Below are 27,804 nucleotides of genomic sequence, written 5' to 3' on the forward strand. Positions count from 1 at the left end.
TGTATATTAATATAACGAAATTCATTCCTGTCAGACAACATGGTAATATAATAGCAGATACATGAATGATAATGCACATGGTCAATTTTATTTTTTTTAACTAAAGAAGGTTTTAAATGCTTAATATTTTAAAGGTGAAAATTAAAATTCTAATAGTTTTTTTTATATTCTTTGTACTGTTATAGTGTTAATGACATTTTAGAATTTCAAGATAGATAACTTTACTATGAAAGTTGTTGAAAATGATGAAAATCAGGCAAAGTAAAATATGTGATTTGAAATGTGCTGCCTTTGAGATATGTCGTAAACACTATGATAACCTAACCTTTGTGAAATGTTTGGAAACATTAATAAGGAAACCAGAGTCATATTTGTAACTGGGTTTCCTTCTTGACAACTCCTGTTTTATGAGTTACTGGACTGCTGAACAAACAAAAAGGCAACATCCTCAAAATTAAAGGGGTTTAATAAAAAAAAAAATTTAGGTGACAAGATATTTATTTTCAGCAAAAAAAAGTATATTACTATAAATATTGTTGACAAGGAAATTTATCTCATGGAGATTAACAATACTTAGTATTTTAATATTAATACCATATAAATTAGTTCAGTTTTAAAAGTTCTAATCCCATGTATCCAAAAATGAATATTCTCAGTATACATAAATATTGATTTTTTTCCCATTTGTTTTGTCATCAAAGTTTTCATTTTCCTAGAAATCTAACTAGATCGGAAAATTTACTTTATTATAAAGTTCTAATCACTGTTAGTGATTGGGTTGTTTATGTCAATGTGAAATAGGAAAGAGACTAAGACGTATTTCGCTTTTGTCTTGTTTTTGTTCTCATATCAAGAGAACAACTGCCCCCAAACCATTGAAGAGAATCTTAGACCTACTATAGTTATCTTAACAGGCTGTGAAAATGGAATGGAAAATGAAATGGATAAATGGTGGCAACTAAAAAACTAAGAAGTAATTTATGTATGTGGTATTTAGTAGTATGCCTTTAGATAGCAAATTTACTACCAAATACTTAAGGCAGATTTTATTAGTGAACAGTTGAGGGGCAGAGCGAAAAATGCTTAAGAAACTTTTTGAACATATGAAATAATAATGGTCTTAGGTAGACTCATTATTGGTGGATTAGGATACACTGGAAATGTTTTTGATCCACCCTCCTTTAACCCATATGACATTCGTCAAATGGTTGGCTGGAATTCATTTCATAATCTGGGACCTTGGAGCAGATTTTAGCCCCTGTGCAAAGCTAACTGACCCAGATAGGGATTGAATCTGCTGTGTTCAAACAGCAACGCTGTGTTCTGTAAGTTGAGCTAGCCAGGACAAATACGTGTTAAGATGTGAAATAGTCACATCATTGTCCTTAAAGAATATCATTGTTTATAGACACATTTCCTCACAAAGGTAGAAAAATGTCATGAAATCCATTGTATTTTTATTGAAAATGGAGAAATAAGCTTATGAGAAATAACTGTACTGCCAAATCCTTCACTTGGAGTAATACTTGTTTTGCACAGAACACCATTCTTTTTTTTTTTTTTTTTTTTTTTTTGCGGTACGCGGGCCTCTCACTGTTGTGACCTCTCCCGTTGCGGAGCACAGGCTCCGGACACGCAGGCTCAGCGGCTGTGGCTCATGGGCCCAGCCGCTCTGTGGCATATAGGATCTTCCCGGACCGGGGCACGAACCCATGTCCGCTGCATCAGCAGGTGCACTCTCAACCACTGTGCCACCAGGGAAGCCCCCAGAACACCGTTCTTTTCTCTTGGTTTTCTTTTTTTGTTGCTGTTAGAGAGGTACTTTTGGGCTGGGTGTGACTGTTCTATAAAATGTTTACAGAGATGTGCATATATTTTTTGCTGAACAACTTGCCATTGATTTGCACACATTAATTTAAGCAGTTTGCTACATTTCCTAACTTACACATTCTTTAATGTTACCTGAATGCTTCAAATTATATTTCCTTTTTTGTTTATGTCAGGCACTTCTGCCTATATGATCACTTTACTTAGGATCACAGTAAAGCAAATAGTTTTGTATTTTTTTCTTTTTTATAAATTTATTTATTTATCTTTGGCTGTGTTGGGTCTTCATTGCTGCACTTGGGCACTCTCTAGTCGCGGCGAGCGGGGGTTACTCTTCGTTGCGATGTGCAGGCTTCTCATTGTGGTGGCTTCTCTTGTTGCAGAGCATGGGCTCTAGGCGTGCAGGCTTCAAGAGTTGTGGCAGGGGTTTCCCTGGTGGCGCAGTGGTTGAGAGTCCGCCTGCCGATGCAGGGGACATGGGTTCGTGCCCCAGTCCGGGAAGATCCCACATGCCGCGGAGCGGCTGGGCCTGTGAGCCATGGCTGCTGAGCCTGCGCTCCGCAATGGGAGAGGCCACAACAGTGAGAGACCCGCGTACCGCAAAAAAAAAAAAAAAAAAAGAGCTGTGACACGAGGGCTTATTTGTGGCTCGAGGGCTCTAGAGCGCAGGCTCAGTAGTTGTGGCACATGGGCTTAGTTGCTCCACAACATGTGGGATCTTCCCGGACCAGGGCTCAAACCTGTGTCCCCTGCATTGACAGGCAGATTCTTAACCATTACGCCACCAGGGAAGTCCCAATACTTTTGTATTTTTAAAATCACCTGCAGCTTTTACAGTATTAGGCACTTCAATTTCGATGAAATTGCAATTTTCCAGGATTTCATTATCATGACATTTAATGTTCAGATATAGCACACAGGTTGTCCATTATGAAGAATCTTAAACTCAGTTAATGTTAAAGCAGATTTTCTTCACTCTTACTAAATTTTTGTTATGTTTCATAGCACTTGTAAAATATTTTGAAATAGTAACATTAATGCTAATATTCATGTGGGAAACAGTTTATCTTCTTAAATTCATACATTTGTCTTATTGTCTTTTTTACAGACAGAAGTGGAACTTATATTCACTTGTCTTCATTTTTCTTAAAAAGTTGTTTTTGAATTAATATTATTATTAACGATTTGTTCTAAGAATATTAAAACTTTGATGGAAGATGAGCTCAAGTGATCAGGACATTGATTCAGGTGTACTTGGCATAGCAGTTCATTAACTATGTGTTAATTATCTATGATTACTCCTGAAAAGCTATAGTGGCTTCATCTTTTAGGTTGCTTCATTAAATCATTAATTTTCTTGGAGGTAACTAAGCCTGACATAATTAAGTCATCTCAGTCTCCACAGATTTTTATCTTCCCATGATGTCAGGAACATTGAGCTAGATAATATAGGGCATTGCAACCTATTCCATGGATGTACTGACTTTTTATTTCAGAATGCCTTATACTCTTTTGTCTTGTATTTAAGTATAGTCTCATAAATGTATATCTTTTAATTATTTATTTAAAGTTTTAGCTTACAGTTTGTATTTCCTGTGTAATAAGCTCATTTATGCATTTGAACCACTTCTTATCAACAGTTCTTTGAGCCATAGCTACATAAAGCTGCTGCAGTTTATCCAGAACATCATTTATGAGGAAGGATTTGATGGATCCAATCCCCAGGTATTGAGTACCTTCAAAGCCTTTTTATAATCATGTATGTAATGCTGTTTTTAAACTCTCTAGGGGTAGACCCAGTAGGTCTTAGAATAATCAACAGCGAACAAGCTGTTTCTAAGCACAGAGGATGTAAATAAGCAGAGCACGGGCAGCCTTAGTTTGACTGTAAATGTGTATTTAGAATTTTAGCTAAGTTCTCAGTGGATGCCCATAAGATGTTCACATACATTGTCAACATTATTTTTAAATATGTATTTGTAGTACCTGGAGTTAATAAATACCACAGTTTGAAAATTACTGTTAAATCTGCAAGACTTGTACTCTTCTATTGAAATTTTTTATATTTCTGTCATTTAGGCCTTAATGTGTAAGAATTAATTATTTCAAGATTTTATTTATTATATTATGCTTTGAGTTGTCTCATTGAATAAAAGATGCATTTTTATTTGCTACATTAAAACATTTTATAAGTTAACTATTTCTCTGTAGCTCTATTTTTAAATACTTTCTCTGGATTCCTACTATTAAAAATGTTCCGGTTAGTTTAACTTAAACAAAATGAGGGAAATTTTATTTCTAGATATCATGCCTTTCACAATTCTTCCTCAGTGATTTTAATTGCTATTGCTGCTAAAAGTTTTGCATTTCATTTATATTATTTTAGCAGAATTATTTCCAGAGCACCATTATTTTTACTGAAGAAGACAAAAAAGCCAAAAGTCTTATTTTCAGCATTATCAACTACATTTGCTCTTAATTTATATCATAGATTTTTAAATATTCTTATAAGCTTTATTGCTATATTTAACACTTTGTCCATAGCAAAATAAATACTTTTAAAATTTCTTTCAATCATCAGTTTAATAGCAGGTTGAAAATACTTATGTGTGTATGGCAAAGCACAGACATTCATTTATAGATGGTTTTTCATGTATGTTACAGCTTTTGTGATGGCCCTTGGTATTTAGTACAGTTTTATTTTGCTCATTGTTGTTCCGTTTTTGGTCCTAGCTAAGATTTATGGGCACCATGTCTTCTCTTTGGTGGCAGTGCCCGTCTGGAGAGGTAATTGGTCCCTGACAGACACCTCTTCCCACTTGCTCTGGTAACTATGGAAACAGGCATGTCATAACAGTTCCTGTGGTACAGTGTGCAGAGCTGCTGCTCTTGTAGAATGATGACACATCTTCTAAGAGCAAGAAATTTTATAGAAAGCAAAAAAGCAAAGGCAGTAACAAAGAGATACCCTTATACTTACATATATGGATATGTATACACACACACACATCCGAAGAACCCTTAAAAAGCTATTATTGGAATAGAATGAAAGGTTTGTTTTCTTGTTTATTTGACTATGAATCAACACTGTTTTCAGTAAACAATATTTTATTTCATGAACATTGATAGACAACAAACTGGTTTGGGTCTCTGAACCAGAGGTTCTATAACTTTTGACCTTCATAAAGATTAAACAGGGTTGAGACAGACGTTTTTATGGTGAGTACCAGGAATGCTAAAAACAAATTTTTAATTAAATTAAATATACCAGTAAGTTATTATAAATATATATTTCCAATTTTATTAGAACTAAAATATAGTTAATGAATTCCCATATTTTTAAATTATGGATTGCATCATTTGCTAAATTACCTAGTCTATAAATCTGCCTCAGAAACTTTAGATTACTTCCAGAAGCCACAGAAATGCATCTATCAGGCACTACTTAAAAAAATATTATTCCCGAGTCAAAATAATATTCTGACACTGAAATAAATCCTACTTTTTAAAAGGATATTTTCATCTTACTTTCTCTATCACTACATTTTGAAATAAACTAGTTGGAGGCAACAAATAGAAATAGACTCTAAGGAACAGAGTATTATATACTACCATATAATTAATAACAGTAGCAAGTAAAGTATTGTAGCTCATCCCTAAAGATACTTGGAGTGGAAACATTTACAAATCGCTGTCATAATTTTATTTTAATTTTTGATTTTCAGATATCTAAGAAATAATACAATAAATGAAATTTGAACATTGATTTTACTTAGAGTACCAGATTAAATATTTTAGATCTTCTCATAGGAATATATTTATTGTTCAGCTGTCAGCAAACATTTATTTTTTTAATTTTATTATGCCTTACAGTATGCCCCATTATTATATGGTGTAGCAAGGAATTATACGTCCCAAACAACACAGGAAATTTGTAACTCAGCCTTTGTTTTTACAATACTGTCATATTTTTAAAAATATAAATGTATTCCCTGGGTTGAAGTATTATGCTCAGTTATGTTCTAATGTACTGTGTACATACTTCACTTAAATATCTTATCACTCATTCATTCTCTGGCTTTTAATATTTTCATTCTTTCTATATGTGTATATCAGTGTAACTGTCAAAGTCACTAAACTGTGGTTCTCCTGATTCTGCACCTGACAGCATTTTTGTTATGAACTTGTGTAAACTTTTTGATACAGCAGTAGTAGGTAATGGTGACTGTGGGATAAAATACAGCTGACCTTTAGTTTCTGAAGTGTTGACAAGGTAAACAATATGAGGCTGCTCTCCTTTTACCATCAGATTTCATTCTAATATCTAGATTTGGGGCGGGGGGGAATTTTCTCTCTTTTTTTTCCAAGTTGCTCTTTCTGTTAGGAATCTAACTTAAGCTACAGTTCATAAGATAACAAGTTTAAGGATGAGAAAAATGAACCTTAATCTTGCCATTTTGTTTAAATTCTGAGTTTCTAAGTAATACACAAAAATGAATAACCTATCATATTTCACAGATATAGGAACTCATTGGAAATTTATTTATACTTCTAACATATACCATGGTACATCATATTACTTCATTTTATTCAAGTAATGCAGAAATAAAAAGAAAATAATTTTTATGGACTGTTGAGGATCACCACATATGGTATCTTAGATGCTTGTCATCATAACCTAAAGGCAACCAGAAAAGAAAATTGGACCAACTACCTTGATATGATTGTCTTTGTGCTTTAGGCCCTAGAAGTCAGAAAGTTTTTCTCAAGTGTGCTTAGACTAAATTCCTCTTTTTAAAATCTCATTCTCGCAGTTTTATCCAGGCCTTTGTCACTTTATATATTTGAAGAATTATATGGTCTCATACAGCAATGTTCTATTCTATCCTTTTAATTTTAGAAATGAGAAAACTAAGGCCTAAGTAATTACTTGTTTTATCCAAAATCATACATCTACTTAGTTGCACAATGCAGACTTTAAGTCTGTATCTTACCCATCTTACTATTGTCCCTGTAGTCTTTCCTCTTCTAACATTTAAACGTTTTATTCATTTTCCCTACTTTCTTTTGTCAATAAATTCTCCTTGAAAAGGAATACAAAAAATCACTTGTGTGTCTAATCAGGGAGATATATATATATATTGTGTGTGTGTGTGTGTATATATATATATATATATATATATATATATATAGTATTGGGCAACAACTAGTTGGCTAATAAATTTTATTAGTGGTATTTTGTAGCAACAGCAAGTGATATATATATTTTAGGATCTTGTTTCATCAGAAATCACATCTAAAGTGGCATGTTCCAAATCTTTGCTTTGGGAGAATAGTCTTATTTTCCCCGTTAGAATTGTAATAATGATTTTCCAGTTATTTCCATGTGCCAGGTTTTGCTAAGAGCTCCTTCCTTTGCCTGGAAATTTTGCTGAATTGCTAAGGAAAGCATTTGCAAAACATTTGTTCAGTTAGAATAACCCAAACAGTAGAATTTATTATAAACACATCTGCTGGCAAACATTTATTGACAATCATTTTAGGTTTTATTTAATGGTTTTTCAATACTCTTTTCCCAAGAAATATGATTCACTATTATTATGACCTTAATGTCAATGGGATCAAGTTCCAAACATTCACCTGTTAAGTTTTATTAAAAGTGTCAAATTATTATCATAAAAAATAGCTTCAAGAAGAAAAAATAGAGGCAAGTGTAAAATGCTAAACCCCCAAAAACACATTTTTAAACTTCTTTCAAACAAAATAGTAGGCGGTGGACATGATAGAATTTATCTGAGAAATAGTGAGCACTCTGTAGTTTATTGAAAGACTTACAGAGTTTTGTAAGAATGGTTTGTAAGCATTCTAGTTTAGATTCTCTTTATTATTACCTGTGATTTGTTATGTATTACTTTAATTGCCTCAAACATAATTCTTAGTCACCGTTAAGATTTAGAAACAAAAGCTTGAGGCTTGTGATACTCTTCAAATTTTCCAAAAGAAAAAACAAAACAACAGTTCTGCTATTTTTTTATAGTCTTGTAATATAAAAGGTTTCCTTTATATTGCCTTATTATTGATAATACATAAAACTTTTTACTACGTCTCTTGACATTATCTCCCTGATCTGTTTCGAATAAAAATAAGAACCGGCAGATGAAAGTAAAAGAGGTAGGTATCCTATTGTTTAATAAAACTTAATGTGTTTACCTCCCTCTCACTTTCCCTTAGAAAAAACAGAAGAATATTTTAAGAATAGGAATCCAGAATCTTGGTTCACCTTTGTGGGGAGATGACATTTGCTGGACAGAAAACTGTGACAGCAATCACAGTCTTACAAAGTTCCTCTATATGCTCCGTGGTCTTCTGCGAAGCTCTCTTTCAGCCTGTATCATCACAGTGCCAACACACCTTATCCAGGTAAGAACTTTCCAAAACTACTTTCTCCTAACTCGTGGTTTATAGTGAAGAGCAGTTTATAAGTGCTTTATGAATCCGGTAAATTATTTTCATGTGCAATTTGGATAAAAGAGACTTCAGATGCTTGAAATGCCGGAGCAGCAAGATGTCTTTTAGATTATTCAGTTCTCTAGTACTTGTGGTTTTAATATACAGTGAGTATGTGGTAATTTCATCTTCACTAATTTTTTTCTTTTTTTCTTTGATTTATTGTGAACTTGCTAGTATCATTGTGACATGAGGTTGATTTTGCTGTCATATCTTGTCGTTGATCATAAAGCTGATCTGAATATAGATCTTGAAGAGATATTTTTACACCCACGTATAGGAGCATTATTCACAACAGCTAACATGTAGAAGCAACCTGACTGTCCACTGACAGATGAATAGATAAGCAAAGTGTGGCATATCCACACAACAGGATATTATTCAGCCTTAAAAAGGAAGGAAGGGGCTTCCCTAGTGGCGCAGTGGTTGAGAGCCCGCCTGCCGATGCAAGGGACACAGGTTCGTGCCCCGGTCTGGGAAGATCCCACATGCCATGGGGCGGCTGGGCCCGTGAGCCATGGCCGCTGAGCCTGCGCGTCCAGAGCCTGTGCTCCGCAACAGGAGAGGCCACAACAGTGAGAGGCCCGCATACCGCAAAAAAAAAAAAAAAAAAAAAAGGAAGGAAGTTTTCACATGTGCTACAACAGGGATAAATCTTGAGAACATTAGGCTCAGTGAAATAAGTCAATCACTGAAAGACAAATACTGTGAATCCAGTTATATGACATACTTGGAGTAGTCGGAGACAGAAAATAGAATGGTAGTTGCCAGGTGCTGGGGGTGGGAGAGAATGAGAGTTATTATTTTAATGGGTATGGAGTTTCAGTTTTACAAGGTACAAAGAGCTCTGGAGATGGCTGGTGGTGATGGTAGCACAACATTATGAATGTGTGGGTTTTTTTGTTTGTTTTTTGCGGTACACGGGCCTCTCACTGTTGTGGCCTCTCCCATTGCGGAGCACAGGCTCCAGACGCGCAGGCTCAGCGGCCATGGCTCACGGGCCTAGCCGCTCCGCGGCATATGGGATCTTCCCGGACCAGGGCACGAACCCGTGTCCCCTGCATCGGCAGGCGGACTCTCAACCACTGTGCCACCAGGGAAGCCCTATGAATGTGTTTAACACCACTGAACTGTACACTTAAAAATGGTTAAGGGCTTCCGTGGTGGCACAGTGATTAAGAATCCACCTGCCAATGCAGGGGACATGGGTTTGAGCCCTGGGCCAGGAAGATCCCACATGCCGCAGAGCAACTAAGCCCATGCACCACAACTACTGAGCCTGCACTCTACAGCCCGCGTGCCATAACTGCTGAGCCTGCGTGCCACAACTACTGAGGCCCGCGGGCCCAGAGCCCATGCTCTGCAACAGGAGAAGCCACCACAATGAAGAGTAGCCCCCGCTCGCCACAACTAGAGAAAGCTCATGTGCAGCAATGAAGACCCAATGCAGCCAAACATAAATAAATAAATAAATAAATTTATTATTTTTTTAAATGGTTAAAATGGTAAACTTTACACTATATGTACTTTACCACAGTAAAAAAAAAATTGAAAAAAAAGCTGATCTGAATGGGACTAGTCCCCATCTTCCCTCCTGGTTTCTATATATATTTCTCCCGAAGTTACACTCTCATAAAAAGAGGCCAGCCTCCCCAGAGAAAGAGGGGTCTTTGTAAGATTTTCTCATTGGTTCAAACAAGTTCTTTTCCTAAGAGTGTTCAAGGGGCAATTTTGGGACTGTTTCCACAGTATGTATGTATATATATATACATACACTATAACATGATACTAGAAATAATATAACTGAAATACCTGCTGCAATGAATGGAATGTGAAAGTCAAAGTACTAAATCACTGAAGTCATTTTTTCTAATGTACATACTAAAACACTTTGATTTGGAATGATTATAGCAGAGAAGTTTTGAGCTTTGTTTTACTTCTCTAAGAAGTAGCAATTATAACAATAATGAGAGCAACTAGCAAATAAAAAACACTAAGTCAGGACCTAACAATTCTTACAGAATTTTTATGTAAATGCTGTTATCTCCATTTTACATATAAGGAAACTGAGGTATAGAGAAATTCAGAAATTAGATCAAGGTTAAATACTTGAGAAACCATAATTTGAACCCAGAAAATCAGATTCTAGAACCATATTATGGGAAAGTTCTACTACAATATCTAACAGATTTGTATTCTGGAACTCATTCTTTCAAAGCTAGTAAATCTCAAATCTTTAACCTTAGAGCTAAATAGAAAGGACTTGAAGGGTTCATCTGAATTAAGCTCCTGTCCTTGGATACGTTAAGCATTATCCCTGTTTCACAACTGAGGTCTGAACTTAAATGACATATTCAAGCAAATCAGAGAAACAAGGACTATGCTTGGTGACACTCCAAAGGTCTGTGAGAACTTTACATTTAATTACATTAACAGAAATATAGCAGATGTAATTGAAATTTGGAGGTCTCCAGGGAGTACTTGAGTACTCGAATAAGAATAGACATATAAAACAATGGAATAGAATTGGCAGTCTAGAAATAAACCCATACATCTGTGGTCAACAAGGGTGCCAAGACCATTCAATAAGAAAAGAATAACCTTTCAACAAATGGCATGGGACAACTAGATAGCTACATGCAAAAGAATGAAGTTTGGACCCTTACCTCACACCATATACAAAAATTCAGAATGAATCAAAGACCTAAATTTAAGAACCAAAATAATTATGAAATAAATATATGTATATATGTAATTTTAAAATTTATTGCAAAGGTGCGATCATCATTATTATTTAGAGAAGAGATTCCAAACCTATTGTGAATGTTTGTGACAGTGATTCCTCTAGCCTCTGTGTAAGGGAAGAGCAGTAATACTATCAGAAGACTTCAAATCATCCTATGTACACCACTGAACATTAAGCAGTATTTGAATTTTGGTATTTTATAGATATATTTGAATTCTTGTAAAACTGAAAATGATATAATTTAAATTCTGCTTTTTAAAATACCAGTAAAGAGACTATTTTGAAATGGAAATAGGAAAACATAAGGTCAGACTTTGGTGACCTTATACCACAGTCTCTTCCCTAGACAATTTTGCCTAGCTATCGTATAGTAGTCTTCTGGTCCTAATATCAGTGGCTATAAGAAAAAACAAATAAATTATTCCCTTGCTCTTTGAACTTGACATCTGACCATATATTTGGGTTTTTATGAAAATACTTAGGAGAAAATGTAAAACTTAACAGTTTGCTTAAACCAGTCATGATATAAATAGTGGATAAAACTCTAAATAACTCTTAAAGACTGGCAAGGAAAATCACAATGTTTAGGCTAAGAAAAGAGAGTAAGAAGTGGAAGCAGTATGCTTACAAAGCTAACCAAAAACATATGCATACACAGAACCAAGGAACTGTGAGTTTGTTTAATAAAAACTTACACAGTGATTTCTACAGGCCAGTTGCAGTCCTAAGATCTTTTCAAATATTAACTCATTTAATCCTTATAATAATCCTATATTGTTGGCGCTATCATTATTTCCATTTTATAGATAAGGAAAAAGGGACAGAAAATTTAAGTGACTTTCCCAAGATCACACAGCTACTTGAGTGGCAGGATTTAGATCTAAGTGTTTCCCTTCCAAGTACCATACTCTTAACCACCATGCTCTGCTGCTTATTCAATGGAAGTACTAAAATAGGGTCAAAATCAAGAAGCAGACTGTGTACAAAGTAGCATTCAATGATAGAAAGAGCCTGGGCTTTGGAGGGAGATAGACCCAATTAGTTATTTGGTCTTAGTCAAGTCCTAACTTTTTCCGCCTCAGCTTCTTCATTTGTAGAAATTCAGAGGATTAGCAATAACATGTGCTCACCCAGTGCTGGCACATGGTAGGCACTCATTATATGTCAACAATTGTCACCTTCACTATTGTTACTTAAACACACCTCCAAAACTGAGAATTTGAACAGAGATCAGGCTACAAAAACTAAGGTACACAAGTCCGTCGAAGTAATAGAAATCTTCAGCTTTCTGCCTCTTTTTATGAACAACATGGACAGGATCTTCTCACAGGTTGGACAGGATCTTCTCACAGCTTAGACAGGTTAGGAACCTTGGCTGAAGTCAGATGGCCATTGAAGTCTTAGTAACATCACCTGTTGTAACATGACTCTTTTTAACATCATACATCAACTTCCTCTCGACTATGACCAGTGCCTTCCCTGCAGACTCTAAGTCAAGGTTTAAATGGTGATTGAATAATGTATTCAATCAACAGATATTGATTGCAAGTACTATTCTAGGCATCCATGGGGATAAAGTAGTGAACAAGACAAACAAGGTCTCATCCTCCTGGAGTTTCTTCAGACGTATGAAAGATAGAATGGATGGAGCAGACAATCAATATATGTACGTATTTTGGATGCTTGAGCTTGGTATTTGAGAGTAAAGTAGATTCTGACAGGAAATAAAAATGCAGTTTGATATCCTTGGAAATTTTGTCATATAATTAAACATCTATAGCTAATAGAAGTGTGACACCTTTATTTGAATATATTATATAAAGTAACACTACATTAAAAGTATATAAAATATCTATTTCTCTTAGATTGGGAAAAACAGCCAATCACAACCCTCAGAATGGGAAAAAATATTTGCAAACGAAGCAACTGACAAAGGATTAATCTCCAAAATATACAGGCAGCTCATGCAGCTCAATATCAAAAAAACAACCCGATCCAAAAATGGGCAGAAAACCTAAATAGACATTTCTCCAAAGAAGATATACAGATTGCCAACAAACACATGAAAGGATGCTCAACATCACTAATCATTAGAGAAATGCAAATCAAAACTACAATGAGGTATCACCTCACACTGGTCAGAATGGCCATCATCAAAAAATCTAGAAACAATAAATGCTGTAGAGGGTGTGGAGAAAAGGGAACCCTCTTGCACTGTTGGTGGAAATGTAAATTGATACAGCCACTGTGGAGAACAGTATGGAGGTTCCTTAAAAAACTACAAATAGAACTACCATACGACCTAGCAATCCCACTACTGGGCATATACCCTGAGAAAACCATAACTCAAAAAGAGTCATGTACCACAGCGTTCATTGCAGCTCTATTTACAATGGCCAGGACATGGAAGCAACCTAAGTGTCCATCGACAGATGAATGAATAAAGAAGATGTGGCACATATATACAATGGAATGTTACTCAGCCATAAAAAGGAACAAAATTGAGTTATTTGTAGTGAGGTGGATGGACCTAGAGACTGTCATACAGAGTGAAGTAAGTCAGAAAGAGAAAAACAAAGACCGTATACTAACACATATATATGGAATCTAAAAAAAACAAAGATTCTGAAGAACCTAGGAGCAGGACAGGAATAAAGACACAGTCGTAGGGAATGGACTTGAGGACATGGGGAGGGGGAAGTGTAAGCTGGGACGAAGTGAGAGAGTGGCATGGACATATATACACTACCCAATGTAAAATAGATAGCTAGTGGGAAGCGACCACATAGCACAGGGAAGTCAGCTTGGTGCTTTGTGTCCACCTAGAGGGGTGGGATAGGGAGGGTGGGAGGGAGACACAAGAGGGAGGAGATATGGGGATATATGTTTATGTATAGCTGATTCACTTTGTTATACAGCAGAAACTAACACACCATTGTAAGGCAATTATACTCCAGTAAAGATGTTAAAAATAAATAAATAAAGATTACATGAAGTTCAAAAAAAAATAGCCAATCAGTGTTCTTACTTTAGTTATTAGCATTCTGTCAGACCTGTACAGTAATGATTAGTTACCCTTTATTGTACTTTTGGCATGCTTCCCATGTTTAATTTCATTGTAGAGAAGGAACACATAGTTAAGGAAATTGCAAAGAGGGGGAAACGTTAAAATAGGGAAAATAATGACATAGATTCGAAACTGACTTTAACTTATTGTTGTAATGATACTTTTGCAAGTAGAGTGGAAAAGAATTATTTTTAAATTTGCATTTGAACTATTTTCTGCTCAGCCTCATAACTTTGAACTTGAAATAGTTTATTTCCTTTGGGTTAGAGATTATTTTCATCACAGCACAGGAAATAACAAGCATACATTAAAACAAATGAATAAAATAAATTCTAAATATCTGTTTGCTGAAAACACTAAAATTATTCATCAAGTATATTATGAATGTCTTAAAATATGTATGCATATATAGCCCTAAACAGTTTTCCCTGTGAAGTAGTATTATTACTCATCTGCTCTCTTGCTAGAATATAGTTTTAGTATCTGCCCAAAGACACTGTATTAAAAATGTGTGTGAAAATGGCCAAGTTAAATGCAGACTTTGTTACATGCTGAACTGTGGAGCAAAGTGTCATTAGAAGGAGCAGAACTATGGACGGCTCCCCTATATTCCGGCATTACTCAGTTCCCAGATCCCTGCTGTGTAGTTGTTCCACTCGCCAAGAAGCCTGTTAAAGAGCCCCCAAGAGCATGTGTACAGCCCTCCATGTTAATAGTTAATTGGTGAGGATGGCAAGATGAGAGGACAGCCGAACATGTGGTCTCTCAGACTCAAGCAGTAGACAGACCTTTAGTTATAATAACAGCAGCTGCTCACATTCTCACAACTCAACTGTTCAAAACTGTTGTCGAGTGAAGATTATAGTGGATTGAAAAAGAAAGAGGAAAAGTTACATCTAAGAAAAATACTAAAACCCTACCTTGAAACTCTTCCTTCCTATTATCTTAAGTATGAGAATATTATTTCAACTTTTAAAATCTTAAGTATAAATTTCCATATTAAAGATTGTTATATTTCAGCTACATTGAACATTCTGCTGCTTTTTTTCCTGTTTACTGTTAGAAACACAAATGTCTGTACACCCTTCGAAACTTTTTAACGAGCTTTTTTTACACAGTGATAACTTTGAAGCTGTTACAATTGGTTACTGTTTGATTTCCATATCTAGCAATATATGAAACTCTAATGTTTTTTGGTCTTATAAATGAGAACTGGCTTACTATTAGCGAAATTTATCATCCACTTGCAAATTATACAAATATTTTGTGCCTTTTAAACTAATTTTATTTGCAATTATCAGTGACAGCTCTGCTTAAGAAAAATGGTGACCAATAACATTTCTTCTTTTTGGAAATAGAAACTTAGTTTCATGCCTTATTATGATTATATTGGCGAGGCGAAAGGAAAATAAGTTTCCCCTAGCTTATGCATTTTATTTACACAATATGTGACAGGTTGTTCTCGATTTGTATTTTTTATTGATTGAAAACACTTTTACCTGAAACTGTCAGGAAATAAATATTAACGCACTTAGAGTTGTAATTAAAATAGGAAAGGTTATTTTTCTATACCTTTCTCACAGCTTTCCTTTCAAAAAGAAAATTTACTTTTTATTATTGCTAATCTATTCAAGCTGTCATAATCTACACTTTTAAGGAATTTTTAAATATAAACAACCCAATAAATTTCTCCTTAACTATAATAATGCAGGAGTGAAAACTTCCTTGACATTTTTGATGATAAAATATGAAATAACTTTTTCTCATTCTACAATAATTCTTTGTATTGCTAGCATTTAATGTATTTGCTTTTAGAACATTAATTGGTAAACTATTTAAACTTTCTTTTATTCAGAATAGATTTTAGATTTGTAACTGGCCTATAACATTTTTATTGGTCATCACTGGCACTTCGTCAGTAATAACCCTATTCAGTTTTTATCATAAACCACTATTTTCCAACAATTTTATCTGTGGAATTTCCCTACCCACCCTTCCCCCGCCTCCAGCTACCTCACTGAAGAAAACTATCACCAGCATTAGTTAGCTTATACCAAGGAAAAATCATTTTCTGAAGAAAAGCAGGAAGACAGGCCCTTGTTACATGTCTCTTGAAAACTGAAAGAAGTTTTAGTGTGTTATTTTAATTGATATATTTTCAAATCAATCCTCTATAATATTAATATATGAAAACTTTGAACCCACTGAAGTAAATGATGCAGTATGTTTCAGTGTGCAGAAATTCAGAACAGACCTTTTCACATCCATAAACTTGTGTTCATGCTGAGTATTTTAGCAGCTAAACTCTAAGGCAAGCAATGGACAGCTATAGAACTAACCACTAATATAGGATTATGAAATGTGGACTCCAGTGGCCTTGTGAATTTCTCTCAGTGTGAAATCTTTTATTCTTAAAACAAGACCTAAGAATAATTGTATGGTAAGGGAACAACAGACTCTTATGAGTTTACAACTATAAAATTCTGGAAAATATTTTTTTTCTAATTGTTGATATGAGCATCATTATAGGAAAACATAACACCACCTTCTGCCGTATAACTTAATCTATCTTAAATGGTCTTTTAAAATGTACTTTATTAAGGAGAATTATTATTTGAAATGGTCTTTTTAAATACAGTTTGTTACAAATATTTAAGGCTGAAAATTACAGATTCAATCTCTTGATCACGACTATGAATTATTAAAGGATAAAGTTGGATATTCTGGGTATCAATATTTCATATTCTCAACTAAGAATCTGCCTTAATTTTTCTAGACCTTCTCAACTACTCTGATATAGATCGCAAAAAATTAACATTTTTAAAAGTTTAAAAAGAAATAATTATTTTTAATGAAATGAATCATATTAAACCCATATTAATTTACCATATTTGTCAAATTCCAGTCTTTGAAAATTTAGTAACTTCATACAAGTCTGGTTGGGTGTAAACAGAGTCTGTTTTTCTTTACAACAACAAATAATAGAACTGTGTTTCAACTCTGCTCCCATATGCTTGGATTTATAAATTTTTATAGTTCCAGTGTTTTTTTCTTCTGTTTCATATTACACAATCTAGTGTTTGATTAATTTTTTAAATCAAATCTTAGCTTGTATGCATTATACTTATATTTCTAATTTACTTTCTTGGTCCAGGATGTTTGAAAGTTTTTACACAAATAAACTCCAAATTTCTTATAAGTTTCTGTCTACGTAGAGCGTTAGGAGCAGTATATGTGCCATTTTGTCATAGTGTAAATATGCATATTAAATAAGGGTAGCATATTTAAAACTGTCAGTAAGATTCATTTGTGTCTTCAAAAGTAAAAAGAGTCATTTAGAAACCTTTTATTATAATTAATCTAACCAAATCATATTTGATAAGGCATACAATTAAAAATAATTTTGACTTTAAATACTTTTTTGCTTTCCCTAAAATTATGAAGTTTTGGTTCATGTGGCAATTCATACTATATAGTTCCTAGTAGTGGTGATGGTTGGTAAAGTACTATTTAGAGCCAAAATTTTCAAATATATCAATGATAGAAATAGTGAAATGTCTCATCACAGTATGGAGATTGAGTCATCTGTTTGGGCATATGGAATCTTTGGCTGCTGGACTGCATAGTCTTTATAATGCCCAATGTCCAGGCATGGACACAACTGTTCTGGGAGCAGAATCGGGGAGGGACTCTGTGTTTCGTCTCCTTGAACATGATAGAAGAAAAAAAGGGGAAGGATCTTTAACATTTTTATTATAGACTCTCCTCTACTACATCACTTTTGTGTACAGAAAAGAAGTACAACTTAATTTTGTATTTATTTTACAAATAGAATTACTAAGCTTTTTATCTTGGGTGTTACAAGCTTTCTGAAAAACACCTATAAGAAAATGCAAATTTTGAATTATTCCTATTTATATACTTAGATGCATACCTTCCCTTAAAGAAAGATTACTGTCTTCAAAGAAGGGTGATACTTATTTCTTAATATCGAGACAAAACATGCTTGTAACGAATTATAATTTAAAGCTGTTTAAGTACCAGGTCATATATTATATCCTAACATTATTTTTTAGCCCTTTGCTATTAATTACATCATTATTACTATATAAAGAGTTCCCGCTTCTCTAATAATGTTTTCACACCCTATGTAGTTAATCTTTAATGTTGGGGAGGACGGGAGAGAGATTAAATTAGCCTTGTAACCTCTTTCTCTTCCAGGCTGATGATGGAAAATAAAAGCTCTTAGCCACAAAATGTAACACTTAGAATTAATATTTAATTAGACTAGCAAATTGTACACAGTGGCTGAAAGCTTCCGAAGAGTTTTTAGTGCCACAATTGACCTACAGGTTTAATAATAACTCACTTCTAGAAGCAAGTGCCAGTTCAGCATAGTAGAGCCACTGTAAGAAAGTCCTGAGAGATTAAAATCAGCAAACCAAATGGCAGGCAGGGATTCCTGGGATGGAGCCTTCTGGAAAGCTGGGAGCTGGAATAGCTTTTAAGCCAGGATTCAGATGAGAACAGTGGGTGAAAAAGCTGATCCCTCCTGTTCTGGGAGCTTCTGGTTGTAGGCCAAAATCTTAGAACAGATTTTTACTAAATGTTTTTGCTGCAGCTATTAACTTACATTGAAAATCAAATATTGAATAATTTTTCTGTAAAATTTAACAAAATTTCTGTGTAAACATTCGTTCTTAATTTCTTATATATTAGTACATAATATCTGTAAACTCAGATCATTAGATTATCAGATGGGTTTGGCGCTGTACATCTATGCTGTTTTGCTGTGACATGCTGTTTCCTTGTTCCCTGTATAGTTGATTTATATGGTTCATTTCTATATTATTTCATTACGGGACATTATGCAGAGCCTGAGAAAGAGATTCTGAAGTCTGTAGCCCAAGAAATTTTTTCTTCCAGAAGAGATATATATCAACAAACATAAATCAGAAGCATTTTTAATTTTTAAAGACCTAATATTTATAAAAGCAATTCTACATTTGTTTATGCTTATGATGCAATTAAATTATAAGTAAATAATTGGACCTCCTGGTGAAACATTGGATCCTTATATCTCTGAGAAATTAATCTGGTGAAAAAATAGGATACCATGAGTTTGAAAATGTGCAAACACAGAACAGCCAACTAAAAAAGGAACACCTTACATAATTTGTTGGTTATATCTTAAATAATTGAAGGAAAGCTAGTCATTAGTTAAAAATTCAAGCAGGTGAGAACCTTGCCAGCAGAGGGAGTAGTCCTGTCTTCCGTCAGGTTCCCATCATATTCCCACCTGCCTCAGCCTTTTTCGCAGCCAGTCTCCCATCTGGACCTGGCTCTGTCAGCCTGTTCCTGATGACAGGCTATAATTTTATACTCAATATGGGATTATTCTAAGCTGATTTTAAATTTTAGTATCTTTAACCTACCACTGCATCGCAAACATCAGCTGGATGCTCTGTTTGATATTTGGATATTAGCAGTTGTTTTTCCAGGCAGGGTGTGAGCTTTTGGACATCTGCGAATTGCATTTTAAGGGTTTCATGTATAAAGTAGTGAGCAACAAATTTCTGATTTAGGAAGTTACCCATAAAAGATTTTAAAATACAAGTAAATTTCCATGGGAATAATTTCTATAATATGAAACTAGATGATGTGTAGTTTATTAAAAATGCCTAAAATTAATTTTGAATATTTTGCTATTATTCTGTTCAGCCTATTCATTACAGCATTTTGTTCAGTCCATTTATAAGGGTTTTCAGAATTGTAGGTTTTCTTAATGTTTTATATAATAACTTACTAAAAAATAAAACTGATGTAAACAAATGTTCTGCAAAGCATGTAGTATTTGAGACCAGGGTAAATGTAAATAATATATCTGAAAATAACATCATGTGTTCTTTAAAAAATGCTTCAATTTTAAGAAACCAACATTTTCATACCAAAATATAGAATAACAAGTGTATGATTAGATGGAAAACAAAAAATATGGCTCCATTGCTTAATCCTAGTAAAAATCCTGGTATTTGGCAACATACTCAGCAATTTCTTTTGCCCTTGAGGTAGGTATATTTACCATTAGCTTCTTTGTGGATATGTTTTAAACATTAGAAAAAGGAACCGAAATATGTTTTATGATTTCCCTCCATGAATATCAATATACAATGCTACCGAGAGAGTGTTGCCATTAGGATTTTTTTAATTTACAGAAGTTCCTCCATATTTTAAAATTGTATGTGACTTTGAATAAAGTTCAGTATTAAATCTGGAAAGATTTAATCTAATACCTTCACTAAGGTTAATATTATTATTAATATATATTAGTATAATTTTGATAAAATTATATTCTTTCTTAAACTCAAAATTAATTATGAATATAATTATCTCCCCACTATCAATTTTTTTTTTAGTAAAATAAGAGACTAATGCACAGAAGTACATGACAACTCTGGGAAGGCGAGGGAAGGCATGTAAAAAGTTACAAACTGTATAACAGTTTTTTGGGGTTTTTTTGCGGTATGTGGGCCTCTCACTGCTGTGGCCTCTCCCGTTGCGGAGCACAGTCTCCGGACACGCAGGCTCAACGGCCATGGCTCACGGGCCCAGCCGCTCTGCGGCATGTGGGATCTTCCCGGACCGGGGCATGAACCCGTGTCCCCCTCATCGGCAGGCGGACTCCCAACCACTGCGCTACCAGGGAAGCCCTAATTTTATTATTTCATAGTCTTGATTTCAATTGAATGGAGAACTTAATAAGCATGGGAAAATCAAATACCTCATTAAATATCCCTAGATTTATCCCTTCATTCAAGTTTGTTTTTTTTATTACACGACAAAAAAAAATGTCATGAGTTGTGGTATGTTTGTGTTTCTAATATCATTTTTCAAAAAATGTTATTATAACTTGAGCTGTTAAGTAGAATACTTGCTTTTCTTGTGGTGATTCCCTCCCCACCATAGACGCACACATCGTTTCACATAGTAGGGTCAAACATAAAGTAATTTAAATATTTCTTTAACTTTTCAATATTAACTTGATAGTGCTTTTGTGCTATTGTAGTCCCAAATCTGATGTGCATGCCATACTCAGATGGAGCTCTACCCTTCATATTGTGTGTTTGCTGTCTTTCTTATTGAGTAACCCAAGAACTTATTCTAATTTGAGGCGTTTCACAAATGCTTTATGTCAGTTGATTTATTCCTTTCAAGCTTGTTGATAGTTAAGTGATTGGTTAATTACTTTTCAATTATCTTGTTAAAATCTTTCCTGGAATTATATATTGTATTGGTACAAACTATATCGTTTATATTGTTGAGATAATTAAGTCCAAGTAAGTAAGGAAATATTCAGAGTTTTTTGATATATTCTCATTGTTACTTGGTTACTCTAAATAGGTATCTCAACTATTTTCATTAGAAAACAAAGGGAGCTCCCTGTGGCAGTAGTTGAATTTTTATCTCTTAACAAAGTTCTTAATTTTGGCTTTATGAGCTTTGAATTGGAAAATAGCATTAAATTAACCTTCCTTTATTTAAAATCTATTTAATGGATTTGGCATATCCTAATAAAAAGAGGTTACCATTCTGTAGAAGTAAATATGAAACATTCTATGAAACCAAACAAGGAACAATCAAAACAAAAACTCTGTGAAGTTTTTTGTGAAATTAAAATTGGAGTAAGAAGGTAGTCAACTGGACATTCCGATTTGCCTTTTTTATTTGCAACATCATTTGACATAATTTAAATTTAAGTAATTAATTAAGAAATTACACCACCACAGAAAGTTTTAAGAACCTTTTATGTAACTTAATACAATGCTATTTGGGATTGCCAGCAAACTCTTAAAACTCCTGGACCCTGGCTCTCTCCTGGCTTCCCTCCTAGTCATGTCTTGGCTACCATCCAGAGCTGACAACTTTCACCCAGGACTGAAGGGCGATTTGCCTAGTATAAGAAAGATTTTTGAGTCATCCTAGATTTTCACATCCAGATGGGCAGGAAGGAAGAGTGGCAGTATCATTGTATATATTTGGGTGATGTCATTATGCCATGCATGTGGTGTAACCATTAATTTACTCATACTGGTGAATCCTGAATGTCCTTACTCAAATATTCCTTATTGGCAACTATATTGCAACAACTTCAAATTTAACACAAAAATTATTCAAAATTTATGTCTAAGTAATAGATGCACAAATACCTTTACTTCTCCATTTCCAACTACATACATATACTGTAGACTAAAGAGGTTTCGCATCTTGGCTAATAACATAAAAACACTTAGACTCTCTTAAGATGAGAATATAGAAGTTCCAGTTTCCAGGCCTCTGCTAAAATCATTATGCTAAAGCTTTCTGAACATTGCAGGTTATAATAAGACAATTTATTGTCCATAGTGCATTATTCCTAAAGTGAATTGTGATTATTATGCTTTTAAGGATTTTTAAAAGCAGTTAACTTTGGATTCTTTTAAGTAAATTTACCTACCTTTATCTAAAAGACCATTTAGTATTAATATTATGATTTGAAAGACATTTTGACAAGAGTGGTTTTAAGGTACGATTACATCAATATACCACGTTCCCTATGAATCTTGGAGGTAAAGAAGTAATCTGTAACACTATTTGAACTTTTAAAAAAGTAAGTACCTTTACATGCCCAAATATCTTTTATGCTCCTACAAATAATTGGAAGACTGAATGAGTTTAGGATAAAATTCATCTCATTCAGAAACTTAGATGTTATTCTTATATAATTTCCTGTGCTTTTTATTTTATAGACATTTTTCAGATATCTATACAACTTTCACAATTAATCTGGTTTGCCACATTACATAAACTGTTTTCTAGAATTGCTGTGCAGAAAGCAGTAAGCTCACCGTTAAATGTAACTTATATTATGGTAATGATTAAAAGTTTATTCTTGTTCTGATACTTCATGGAAGCTTTTAAGATAGAATTTCGTTTGTAGTTAATAACATGTAAACCTATGGAGCTTAGCAATATGACAAATGAAATATATGTATGAGTTTCTGAGATTTTAAAATCTAGGCTGTCTGTATCTTTTATATTAATTCATCAGTTTTCCTCTGCAAGGTGGATAATTGATATTTTTAATCTCCCGCAAATTACCTTAAAAAGACTTATAATGTAGATAAATATTACAGGATGTTAAGTGGTTTATTAGTCAATTTTAAGGTTAAATTAAGGAAAGAAACCTTCTTTGAAATAAATGTCATGTTGACCATTTAAATACACAGGACCTTGCTTATATACTACTAGAATGGAAGACTAATTCCATACTTAAATGTTACAATTTCTGTCATTCATAAGCCCTAGTTTATATCACTGAAATCCTGATATTTGAGTTGTAACAAAAATTGACTTTTATAATTTTAGATTCAGATATTTAGATACAAAGGCTCAGTCTTCTATTTATAGATAAAAGGAAATCTGACCTTTTTGATTAAGAAATATTGTCAGTAGCCTTTATAAGTGCTTGTTCATCTGAGGGTCCATGGCAGGAGTACTCTTCCCAGTTGAGTTTATCCTAAAAATGAAATGATAAGAGTCTGCTGGTTGTTATCTAAGATCCTTCTTAATGGGAGAACCACATGGTTATTCTTCATCTCCCACTTGTTCTCACCCTCTACAGCCAACTCAGCCATACCCCACCCCCACCCCAACATTGTTCAGTACTCAGCACAATGAATCATTTTCAAGTTGACTCATTGTGAACTGTCTCCCAGCTGTTGGAATGTCTGGCAGACATTTTTGTTTGGGTGAAGAATAACTGGCTGAAACCCAACCTGGATGAGCTCGATATAATGGTCTTTGGCTAAAGAAATATTGAGAGGAGCATGTTTATGGCCTTTGAAACCCCTGTTATTCCTGGAGTAAGACCATCCCCTGTGGCATAGAACTGAAAGTAAGGGATCAATCTGGATTATTTTCTCACCATTGAATGAAAAATTGCCTTGGAAAAAATAGGCATTTCCAAATGATGTTCGTTTTTCTATTCTTGGTACCTCCCCCCCGTGATTGAAAGTATTAAAGACAATAAAGGGTAATTACTTTTGCTGCTTCCTTTTAAGAGCACTATTTCAAAGGCTGTAATATTCTCTTCATAACACACATTTCTACTTACAGAGGAGTTGCAAAGTACTGCCCTAGATGTGAGTTAACTAGTCACTTCAGCATAATGTTTAGTGACAGAGGCTACTGTGTATTTCAAACCAAGTCAGTTAACATTAACCAACCCTCTTTTATTTTTCATTCTTATGCGATCTTTACAAGAGAACTTAAACAGAGGAATACCAGTAAGCTCAATAGTCAATCACATTTTCAGAAAGTGAGCATATTTGATTGTATTTGGACTTTTCTTAACAGGGGACATAGCATGAAACTGTAAATTGTCTTGACTGTTTTACATTTCCCATACTTTTTTTTAAGGATTAGTTTTAAAATGGTATATCAGTGTATAAAATGGGAGTTTCAGAATTATAAAATTTTATAAACAACAATCTTTTCAACTTATCCTGATCTTCAGATCAAATATTTTTCTAAGGTGTTATAGCCTATAAAATAGTTTTCAAACCTATCGCCCTATCAGGAGTTATAAGGAATACTGAACTTTATTAAATAAAATAATTCAAGAAAACCTGCAGATTATTGTGATTATATTTTTAATTATTATATTTTTTATAGCCATGAAATTCTGGGTATTTTAGAACTATTGCTATTTAAAATGTGACATCTTTTATAATGTATTGTTCAGCAGTATTTTTGATTCAGGTCTGGTTGTGTTGGGAAGGAAAGGGTAGGCTACTAGTCTAGTGCTGGTCATCTACAATCTTCTTTGCCTTTATCATTATTAGAGTCAAATAGCAGCATCTGGAAAGAGAGAATAGAAGACTGCAGAGCTGGCCATGCTGCAGACTCTTAGCTGGACCCTTCCATGTTTCTAATATGATACAGAGGACCTCAGCTATTATAAGGCTGGGACGTGGTCCCAGTTGACAGATGTTAGTGGGATCTTCCCTTATACATTATACTGTACTATATACTTCTTCTAAATTCTGATGTTTATCAGATTTTCCGATGGGCACTGGGTAAAGTAATTTGAAAAAATAATAGTATATGAAAATAAAGGTAGCCTTGCCCCTTAAGACAAGAGAAAAACTATTTTTCTATGAATACTAAGGTATGCCCCCTCAGCTCTTCAAATTAGAATAGCATACCTACATGGGCCATATTTTTCATCCAGTTTTCCACCTGTGGTAGCTTTAACTTTTAAGTTACTTCTCCATGTTGATAGTCTGTCTTCTCTACAATTTGTCATTGAGATGGCATAATGACATTGTCTAGATGGTATATTTTAAATATAACATGAGTGTTTTGTTTCCTTGTTTTACAGAATAAAGCAATTATTGCTCGTGTTACGAACTTGTCAGATACAGTAGTTGGTCTGGAATCATTTATTGGTTCAGAGAAAGAAACCAACCCATTATATAAGGATTATCATGGTAAGCAGCATCTTTATAATGAAAAGGGTGTGTTCCAATTGCCTGGAAGAATCTTGTCCAGTCATAATATCTACTGTCATGTAGCATGAATTTTATTTTTTAATATATCTGTTAAACTTTTTTCCTTCCTGGCCAATCTTTCATGGCAGCTTGTCACCAAACTACATTATGACTAAGAAGCATGGTAGCTATTTGAAAGGTGTCAAACCCAGGTACTAAGGCATGGCTCAGTCAGATGTACATTTTGTCCCTAAAGTTGCTGTGAAATCAGTCTTACTTATTAACCATGTTAGAAATAAGTATTATATAAATTCTAATAATAACAGCTATATATAGTGGTTTATACTTTACAAAGCTTAGCTGTATGATAAATAAAATTCATACTGTATTACAGTTAAAAAGTCCTAGTCAATCACATTTTCAGAAAGTAAACATCTTTTATTATATTAGGACTTTTCTTTGATCATTTTGTTGTTAGAGCTATTAGCAAGTTTTAAAATGTTACCACCCTAGTATAAACACAGGTCAAGTAATCAGGCTTCTTACTTATATTTTTTGACTTTTAATAGTATTTTAGTCATTTGGTTAATTTGGGGATTTTTTAAAATAAAAGTTCCTACATAGAACTGTCTCAATAGGGTAAGTTTAGTAGTTATGCTTATCTTAGATCTAAGCTGAATATAGAGTATGGTGAATACTAAATTTTTACCTATTTATTATTCTGAATGAATACTAATTATTGTAATTATTATTGTGGAACTACTATACTTCCATGGAAAACCTTAGTCTAAAGACTGAATAGCTTATTTGAAGCCTGCTACAAGATTGTGTAAGATTGTGATTGTAGGACTGTGGCAATTTCTAGAGGCTACCAACAAAAGGATTATAAGATACTTATGACCACCAGGGCTTTAAAGAGTTGGCATAAAACCTTTTAAAAAAATAATAAAATAGCATGATCTAACAATCGAGTATTTTTTAAAAGGCTAGAAAATATAAACTGTGAACACAAACTACATAAAATAATTTGCCTCATGATCATTGCATAAGTGTGGATGTGGTATATGCCCAAATTAACCCTCTATATAATTCATTTAATATAGTACTATTGCTTTGGTAGGAAGAGAACTGTTAAGGTTAAACTATTTCCCTTTTTTTTCTTTTTCTAAAATTTGTATTAAACTATATATAATATTGTATTAGTTTTAGGTCTACAACATAATGATTTGATATAGGTATATATTGAGACATATAATATTGTATTAGTTTTAGGTCTACAACAATGATTTGATATAGGTATATATTGAGAAATTATTACCACAATAATTTTAGTTAACATCCATTACCACACATAGTTACACTTTTTTTTTTTCTGTTGGTGAGAACTTTTAAGATTTACTGTCTTAGTAACTTTCAAATATACAATACAGTATTGTCAACCGTAGTCACCATGCTACACATTACATCTCCAGGATTTATGTATCTTATAACTGGATAAACTATTTCTTTAATTTATTATTTACATTTTATGTTAAAACAACTGAAGTTAAACATTATCTTTATAAGTTATATCTGAGTATCATTTGTAAGTACTATGAGTTTATAAATTTAGTAAAATCATATTCTATATTTTAAAAAATATTATTTTGATTGAAACATTTCAAGGGTTGAAAAGCTATGATTTTTTTGTGCTGAAATCTCTGGATTGATCAGTTTTGTTTGCCACAGATTAATGGATGATTCTGATGATAAGTAAAGTTTCTGTTAATAAGAAGGACCTGATGAATGATTGATTCACTCTGTAAGGCCTCCTGATTTAACAGTTAGCTAAACAAGCACTTACAAGGTTAAAATGAGAAATGTGCGAGTGGAAGTATGGTGTGATTATTTCTAATATATTTTACTAAATAACTCTGTATGAGATAATTTTAATTTGTATGTAAAAGCTGTCTTCTTAATAACACCTTTTGCATTTTCTTAAGTTTAAAAAATTAAGTCAGATATTTTAGTGAATTATTTTTGAAGGGGCCATTTCTAAAGTTAAGCACTTGGAGGTTGACCCTTTTAAGCTAACAGTAATACATTACTAAGCATCCAAATACACACACGCACAAAACTATATACTA

The 27,804-nt window shown here is 33.7% G+C and overlaps 1 protein-coding gene across 2 annotated transcripts in view; it reads left to right on the forward strand.

Annotated features, from left to right (window-relative positions):
• Positions 1-27,804, forward strand: part of ELP4 (elongator acetyltransferase complex subunit 4) — a 243,698-nt gene that overhangs the window by 84,192 nt on the left and 131,702 nt on the right. For both annotated transcript variants that reach the window (XM_029207344.1, XM_029207346.1), the window contains exons 6-8: positions 3,468-3,552; positions 8,059-8,247; positions 25,570-25,678. In XM_029207344.1, the coding sequence (XP_029063177.1) occupies positions 3,468-3,552; positions 8,059-8,247; positions 25,570-25,678 (383 nt within the window). The remainder of the gene's footprint in view (positions 1-3,467; positions 3,553-8,058; positions 8,248-25,569; positions 25,679-27,804) is intronic.

Source organism: Monodon monoceros, unplaced genomic scaffold, assembly GCF_005190385.1.
Source record: "Monodon monoceros isolate NGI ecotype Baffin Bay Population unplaced genomic scaffold, NGI_Narwhal_1 Super_Scaffold_7, whole genome shotgun sequence".
Lineage (NCBI taxonomy): Eukaryota > Metazoa > Chordata > Mammalia > Artiodactyla > Monodontidae > Monodon > Monodon monoceros.